At 33.3% G+C, this 9110-nt stretch overlaps 1 protein-coding gene across 1 annotated transcript; it reads left to right on the forward strand.

The window, feature by feature from the left end:
- The first annotated feature begins 847 nt into the window (after positions 1 to 847).
- On the forward strand, positions 848 to 1507 carry LOC111432738 (ankyrin repeat-containing protein BDA1-like). The gene has a single exon (XM_023069671.1). The coding sequence runs from the start codon at positions 848 to 850 to the stop codon at positions 1505 to 1507; it is 660 nt and encodes a 219-aa protein (XP_022925439.1).
- The last annotated feature ends 7603 nt before the right edge of the window (positions 1508 to 9110 follow it).

Genomic DNA, 9110 nt, shown 5'->3' on the forward strand with positions numbered 1-9110 from the left:
ACAAGGGTTCGTTAAAAACTTTTTGGTACAGGTAATCTTTAATTTGCATCTTCCAGAAACCGAAATTGGTCCATCAAACTTCTCAATTGCAATCTTTGAACTTTCCATCTCTCAAACCGTGGTGAATCTCGCCTAGTTCTAATACCAGTTGTTAGGATTGCACAACGACGAACACACTCGATCAAGATGAACCCAAAGAAATAGGAGAGAGAAAATGCAAGAAAGAATATTGGCTAAAGAATTTGAATTTATGATATTAGATGTGCACTACTTAAAAGTTATAATATGGTTTTAGTGTACTATATGACTTTAACTCATATAACACCTATTAGATATAAATATTTACTATATAACATTACTTTCCTTTTTAATTACAACAAAAAGGTTGACTGAACTATTTTGAAATAAATATAAGGATAAAAATGAAACTGTTTTTTTTCTAAATTTAACAAGTGTGGGTATAATTTAACCAGGAGATGCATTATCCTTATCCATGATTCAACAAATGATAGCACTCCAATAAAATTAAGTGAAATAAATAATGATATATAAATAAGCTTCCTTCGGTTTGCTTCCCATCCACTTAAACTAGGATGGTGACACTTTGGTGTCATTCTCGAGTGAAAGTATAAATAATGATTTTCTTTCTTCTTGGAATTGAAGGCAATAATTAGACTATTTTTTAAATTCAAAAGGTCAACTTTAAATTAGTTGAGAGCCTCAACATCTATTAAAAATAAATAAATAAATAATCAACAAAATCGTATAAATAAAATATAGTATTTTTAATATTGGCTTATAAATTCTGTGTGAAAACCCCAATTGGAAGTAAGTTAGAGAAACAATAATGGAGGCAAATGGTGAAAACAACGAACTTAGATTAGCCATTTCCTCTTTTGAAGAAAGTAAAAGAAAGCTCTATGAAGCATCAAAGATTGGGTCCATTCAAAGCTTGAAAACACTAATTCGAGGCGACCCAAATATCATTCAAAGAGTTCTAATCTCTTCATCCAATGTTGAGAGTCCATTGCATGTCTCAGTTTTACATCACCACCTTGAATTCACTCAATTTCTTTTGAATCTCGTGCCTGAACTTGCGGGAGAAGTTGATGACCTGCAAAGGACACCTCTCCACTTAGCTTCTGAAAATGGAACGGTCGAGATTGTTCAAGCTTTGCTGGAGAAGAACACAAGCACTTGCATGGTTCGTGATTTGAATGGGTTGATTCCTCTCCACCATGCAGTGATTAATGGAAGAATTGATATCATTCAACGGTTGATCATTGCGAGGCCAAGATCTCCTTGGGTTAAGCTTTACAACTGTCAAACTATTTTTCACTTATGCATAAAACACAACCATTTGGAAGCTCTTAAGTTGTTGATCACAATGATTGAAGATCCACAAAATTATGGGTTTCTCAACCAAGGCGATGAGAATGAAAATATCATTTTGGATTTGTCTATGATGTTAAGACGAACTGAGGTATGTTATTATACTGAATTATAGCTGGTGGAAGAACAACTAATTTCTTATTTGATTATTTAAAAAAACTGAAAAATTATTATTTCGGAGCTTAAATAGGTATCAAATAGGTCTTCATCCTCCTCTCGGACGAAGTACAGTATAGAGCTTCCCTTAAGGCCTATAGAACCCTCGAACAAAGTACACTATTTGTTTGAAACTTGAGTCACTTTTGACTACACCTTCGAGGGTCCCAACTTCTTTCGTTTGACATTTGAGGATTCTATTGATATGACTAGGTTAAGGGCATGGCTCTGATACCATGTTAGGAATTATGGATCTCCACAGTGATATGATATTGTCCACTTTGAGCATAAGCTCTGGTGGCTTTCTTTGGGCTTCCCTAGAAGGCCTCGTACCCATGGAAATGTATTCCTTAATCATAAACCCTAGATTATTCCCTAAATTAGCCAATGTTGGGCTCCCTCCCAACCATCCTTCACATTATCTTGATATAAAAAAAATTGAATTCAAATTGTGCAGATAATACAATATTTATTGTCCATCCCAAGAATAAAAACTGGAACAAACATTGTAAACAACTCCGATGCCTCAAATGAGAAGGAATCGCCAAGTAGAATTGAAGAACAATGCAATAAAGGGTCATCAACATCAACAACACTCAAAAAGCTCCTAAGAAGTTTGTGGACGAAGAACCTTGAATACAAAAGTGATTGGCTTCAAGACGTGCAAGGCACAATGATGTTGGTGGCAACAGTGATTGCAACCGTGGCTTTTCAAGGTGCAATAAACCCTCCTGGAGGTGTTTGGCAACAAGACATTCCATACAACTCCAGTAGCAGTATTCATCGTTTGTTACATTGTAACAATACTTTAAAAACTTTCATAGCAGGAACGGCAATAATGGCTTACCCAGCTTCAGGCCAAGAATATTATTACGTTGCTTACTTGATTACAAATTCTATCTCATTCTTTGCATCAATATGTGTGATTATGTTCATTATAGGTCGATTGCCTTTGAAAAATAGAATTTGTTCATGGTTATTAACCGTAACCATGTGCATTGCCATTGCATCCTTATCATATAGTTACTTACTGGCTGTTGGGCTGCTAAATGTCTCATTTAGCTATTCTCGTACTTTACGAGTAACATTTATAATAGCATGGTACATTTGGTTAGTAATGGGGGGATTGGTTTTTATTTGTTGCATTATAATTCCCTTCCTTATTTTGGTGGTGAAGCTTCTCGTTTGGGCTACAAAAAGGTCAAATCGTTGACTTTGAGAGAGATGCAATGACTTCAACCACAACTCAATAAAGATCGAGGGCTACATAAAAACTAGGTTATGTTGTGTGTTTCATCTTGTATTTCAGATATGGATTATTTGTGGTGTTGTGTGTATTTACAATAAGGAAAACATATCTTTGTTCATATCTTTGTTTGAAGAGTACATGAGTGATAAATAAAAGGTAACGAAAAATCTTCCTTTATATCTTTTAGTTAACATGTTGGATATCAAGATTAAAATAAGAAAATGACAAAAACATATGAGATGTTTAAGTCAATAAAACCTAAATTTAGATAGTTATCTAAATGTTCGAGAACTAAGTGTTACAAAATTTAAGAAAAATTATGGACCAAAGTTATAATAGAAAATAATTACTAATTTGTTATGACAATTAGAATTTTTTTAAATGACACTATGAAAAAAAAATATAAAAGAAAGTGAATTTGATTTACCAGAAGAGAATAAATGACACTACCTGAATAGTTGATATAAGATCTACAATCAAGATTTGTTCTTCATCACTTTTGATACGTAATTCTTCGAAATATTTGATGACATAGAATAGATTCTATATGTTGGCGTTAGGAAATCAATGACAATTGATGTAGTAGGAGACGTTAAGATGTCATCAAATAAAAATGGTTATTTAATGCTGAATATGGTGTTTTTAGTAACAATAAGGGAAATTTAATTTTCCAAGCTTTATTACTAAGTAGTTCATATAGTATGAATTACTTTTGTAGTATTACCGTTTATATTTTCAAAATTATTTGAAAATATGTTTAGGACAACGTTAACATTTACGAGATTATAAAATTATTGAAATATATATGATCATGGAATTAAGAATAAAAAGATAAATTATTTTACGCTAAAAGAAGACATTTGTCTTTGGCAATTAATTTGATTAACATCAAATTGAATAAAATGAAAAGATTAGTAATGGAAAATCTCTAAACATCTCTATAGATCTTGTTTTTTCATGCAACAGTCATTAGACTTTTATTATATAAGGCTATAAGACCAAAGAGCACTCTGTACTTATACATTCTGATCACTTGTGAATATTTTATTGATCTGATGGATGATTATACAATTATATAAGTATTTTTACCCAAACAACTTAGTCTAATTTTAATGGATAGAAAGTGGAATTGAAATCCAGCTCTAAACATGAGTACCATTTTGTAAAATTGTGAGGTAAGAGGAGAAAGCAAGACTATATTCAATATAGTCATATATATATATAAAAGTTATATGTCATTACCGGACTTTTGTTAAGATGTGTAATAGAGATTGCATGAGGAATATGACTTCCTTTAAAATTGTCTATGTGACAATTTTAGGATTATGGAACCATAATAAACTTAGTTTTCAACACTTCAATAATTAGAATTGTTAAGCATATATGCGGAAACAAATTCAAAGATGATGAATATATTTTAATAGAAAAGTGATGAGATCGACTCCATTCTATTGAAATCCTAATTGTGACCAAGTTGAAGTCATAAAATCTAAAGATTTGTAGATATTCTTAATAAAATTAAATTCATACTATGTGAATGGATCTATAAAAGGATAATTATGTATACATATCTTTAAAATAGAATTTAGGGCAAAAAGGTTAAACTTAATGGAAAAAGGTAGCTAGAAGTAGATTTTCTCTCATTATTCTAGAGTCTATTAAGATTATAGTGATTCAATTTTTGCAATTCATTTTTCTAATATCTGCAACTCTAACATCAACATTAGGTGAAATTATGCATGTATGACACGATGGTATCAAGGACAAGAGGTAGACAATCTGGGTAGGAGGAGTTTGAAGAACGAGCACCACTCCAATGGGCAGAGATAGAAACACGAGCAAAAGTTGGAACATCTAGCACCTCCAAGCAAAAATTTGGTGCTGAGGAAGGAAAGAAATTCAAAAAGTAGAGTTGGAAGAAGTACGTTAAGACGTCTTTCTCAGTAGCTCATGATCAAGAGGTAGAGGAAAGAGGAAAGAAAAACAAGAAAACCTCCCACGCAAGTAGAAAAGTTTACAACCAAAGAGGCGTATAACAAATATGAACTTCTCAAGCCAAGGGCAGAGCTATTAGAAAGTAGGTTCTCAAAAAATATATTCAACCTTTTAAGAATGCTAATGTCTATCATCAACCTCGGTTGGGATATTTTTTGCCACAATAAAAAACAAGCTATAGTTTCAATGGTGAAGGAATTCTATGCACATGGTAACCGAAAGAAAGAATACAACTTAAGTTAGAAGAAGAAGATAATTGATTGGAGCACTAAGGCCATTAACCAATTCTTCCAACAACAAGCCTTCAAATATGTCGCATTTAATGAAATGGCAATAGCCCCTAGGATGTGCAACTCAAAACAACCTTGGAAACAGCAACACATTGTTAAATTTCAAAAGAAGAGGCTGAAAGTAAAGGTGTAGGTTGCAAACCTGCTACCCACCACACCACATATGATACAACATTATCTGCTGAATAATTCTCTTCTTCTTATGTCATTACATTCGACATAAGAGGAAGAGAATGCTTCCTTTAAAGATGCCTAAATATGAAGGGAATTTTTTGTCCATACTTTTTGCAACCTTATTGTATTACTTAGAAGCATGCATCCATATTGTGCTTGACTATTTTTTATTGTTTTTTTTCATATAACTCGAGACAACGCTCGTGTATGTACCCTAGAAGCATGATCTTTTTAGGTAGGGTCATACATCATGCATTTTAAAACTCATATCTTGGACTAAGAATCTATAATATCACATTGAGATATTATAATAAATTAGTATTTCAATCTATGCTTGAATCTTGTTGTACAATTGTTATAGTATGCAGGAGGGTGTAGGAGTTAGGTAGGTTATATGATGACTTAGGTTAAGATGCCTACACTAGTCTAAGCACCTTAAGAACGTGGCGTTAAGAAGGTCTAGACCCTATTACTCCAAGACTAAAAAACGAGTCGATGAGTTAGAATAGAGTAACTTGGAGCCAAAAGCTCGTGTTAAGCAACCTAGCTGGTCTAGGAATTCAATAAACCTGTTCAACTCCTAGAAATGACCAAGATGCATTTTAAAACCGCAATGATGCATAATTCTGATACCATATCATGATAAATCTCGCCTAGCTCTAACACCAGTTGTTAGGATTGCACAACAACGCACATACTCGATCAAGATGTTCACAAAAAAATAGGAGAGAGAAAATGCAAGGAGAAATATTGGCTAAAGAATTTGTATATACCAGACTTGAGGTAGGTACATTTTGAAACCAAGGCTATATATATGGTTTTAGTTTCGTATATATAAATATTATATATAAATATTTACAAAATATATTTCTACCTATTTTTATTATAAATAGTTTGCAGACTCCATATCCCAATGCTATCACATCACACTTTTTCTTTTTATTTCAACTATTTTGAAATAAATTTAAGGGTTCTACTAAAATCTATCTCTAAATTTAACAATTGTTTGGTATAATTTAACTTAATCACAACTACTAAAGGCATTATCCTTACGGATGAAAAACGATATCTTCCCAATAAAATTAAGTAAAATAAATAATGATGTATATTTCCTTCGATTGGCTTCCTATCCACTTAAACTAGGATGGTGACACTTTGGTGTCATTCTCAAGTGAAGGTATAAATAATGATTTTTTTCTTTTGGGAAATGAAGTCAATAATTGGACTATTTTAAAAATTCAATAGGTCAATGTCTCACCATCTATCACAAATAAATAAATAAATAAATAAATAATCAACAAAATCATATAAATAAAATATAGTATTTTTTAATGTTGAATTATAAATTGAGGTGAAAACCCATTTGGAAGTAAGTTAGAGAATCACTGATGGAGGCAAATGGAGAAAAGAACCAACTTAGATTAGTCATTTTCTCTATTGAAGAAAGTAAAAGAAAGCTCAGAAAAGAACGAACTTAGATTAGTCATTTTCTCTATTGAAGAAAGTAAAAGAAAGCTCTATGAAGCATCAAAGATTGGGTCCATGCAAAGCTTGAAGACACTAATTCGAGGCGACCCGAATATCATTCAAAGAGTTCTAATATCTTCATCCAATGTTGAGAGTCCATTGCATGTCTTAGTTTTGCATAGCCATCTTGAATTCACCCAATTTCTACTGAATCTCGAGCCTAAACTTGTTGGGGAAGTTGATGACGTGCACAGGACACCTCTCCACTTAGCTTCTGAAAATGGAACGGTCGAAATCTCCTTGGATTAAGCTTTACAATGGTCAAACTATTCTTCATTTATGCATGAAATGCAACCACTTGGAAACTCTTAAGTTGTTGATCACAATGATTGAAGATCCACAAGATTGTGCGTTCCTCACCTAAAATCATGATCATTTCCTAAATTAGCTAATCTTGGACTCCCTCCCAAAGGCCTTATCCCTCCCAAAGGCCTTAGGGACTTTGGGCATGACTTTGATACCATGTTAGGAATCACGGATCTCCACAGTGGTATGATATTGTCCAAACTTTGAGCATTAGTTCTCATGGCTTTGCTTTAGGCTTCCCTAAAAGGCCTTGTTACCAATGGAGATGTATTCCTTAATCATAAACCCACGGTTATTCCCTGAATTAGGCAATGTGGGACTCCCTCCCAACAATCCTCAACACTATCATGATATAAACAAATTGAATTCAAATTATGCAGATAGTACAATATTTATTATCTATTCCGGGAATAAAAATCAAAACAAACACGGCAAACAACTGTGGTACCTCAAATGAGAAGGGATCACCAAGCAGAACTGAAGAACAATGCGATAAAAAGCCATCGATATCACTAATCCTCAAAAAGTTTGTGGATGAAGAACCTTAAATACGAAGGTGATTGGTTTCAAGAAGTGCAAGGCACAATGATGTTGGTGGCAACAGTGATTGCAACAATGGCTTTTCAAGGCGCAATCAATCCTTCCAGCGGTGTTTGGCAAGAAGACATTCCTTTCAACTCCAATAGCTCTATTCATCGTTTGTTTCATAGTAGCAATACTTTGAAAACATTGATAGCAGGAACTGCAGTAATGGCCTACCCAACTTCAGACCAAGGAAATTCTTACACTGGTTACTTGGTTACAAATTCTATCTCATTCTTTGCATCAATATGTGTGATTATGTTCATCATAGGTCGATTGCCTTTAAAAAATAGTATTTGTTCATGGATGTTAACGATAACCATGTGCATTGTCATTGTCTCCTTATCACAAAGCTACTTGCTGAGAGTTTGGTTGGTAAATGTCTCATATAGGAAGTTTGATGCTTTAAAAATTGCATGGTATATTTCGCTTGCAACGGTGGGAGTGATTTTTCTTTGTTGTATTATAATTCACCCTCTCCCTTCTTTTGGTGGTGATGCTTCTAAAGGTCCAAACTTTGACTTTTGAGAGGGTTAAAAGGTTAAATATTTTGGATATGGATTATTTGCGGTGGTTTGTATATTCACAATTGGAAAAATACATTGTGTATGTTATCTTATTCAAATGTTTTTGTTGTAAAAAAATAGCGCAAGAAAATACACTGAAGTGAGTGAAATATCCAACCGTTTTGTGTTTCCTTAGTTGTACATTGTATCACACTCTTGCTCAGGCAATAATTAACCCTCTCCCCTTTCCTTTTAAAATTTTAAATTGTGGAATTTTATTGAGAGCTATAGAAACTAAGTTTAAGATGAGATCAAGGAACAAAATGTTAGAAAAATCACAAGAATTCAAGATAAATATGTAAGGACCTTAAATTTCAGCTACCGAAAGTTGCTACTATCATCTTAATCTAAGTTCATACGTAGAATATAACTCTTAAAACATCATCATTTAAACTATAAACTTTCACCATAAACATACTTTATCATTGAAACATCGCTATGGTTTTACGTGTTCAAAAAGTAATTTAGAAGTAAAATTGAAAACGATAATGAAATAAATTTAAAACATGAAATGCATGTCAACTTGCAAGAGAGAAAAGAGTGAAAGTAGAGACGAAGGAAAGAATGGCTACCTGCACATGTGTCACCTCCCACTAGCGACATGTGTCGCTTCTACAATCAATGGCTCCTTTGACTTATGCAATTAAGTTGATTCGGCTCCGCTTCGGCAGTTCTGACTTCTCAGAATGTGGGTTCATGGCTCGATATAGGGGTTTTCATCAAATTCCACTGTCTCGAACCATCCCAAAGCTAAAATTTATATTGTTTAAGGCAATAAGAAATTTGAGTTATTAACGAAACGAGATGAACGTTCTAATAGGAAACAACTACCAGCGATACTTGGAGCAACTTCGAGGGACGAAATTCAAACGT

The sequence above is a fragment of the Cucurbita moschata genome, unplaced genomic scaffold (genome assembly GCF_002738365.1).
Source record: "Cucurbita moschata cultivar Rifu unplaced genomic scaffold, Cmos_1.0 Cmo_Scf00040, whole genome shotgun sequence".
Lineage (NCBI taxonomy): Eukaryota > Viridiplantae > Streptophyta > Magnoliopsida > Cucurbitales > Cucurbitaceae > Cucurbita > Cucurbita moschata.

Coding starts and splice junctions, on each gene's coding strand:
- LOC111432738 (XM_023069671.1), top strand. CDS start 848: ATGGAGGCAAATGGTGAAAACAACGAACTTAGATTAGCCATTTCCTCT.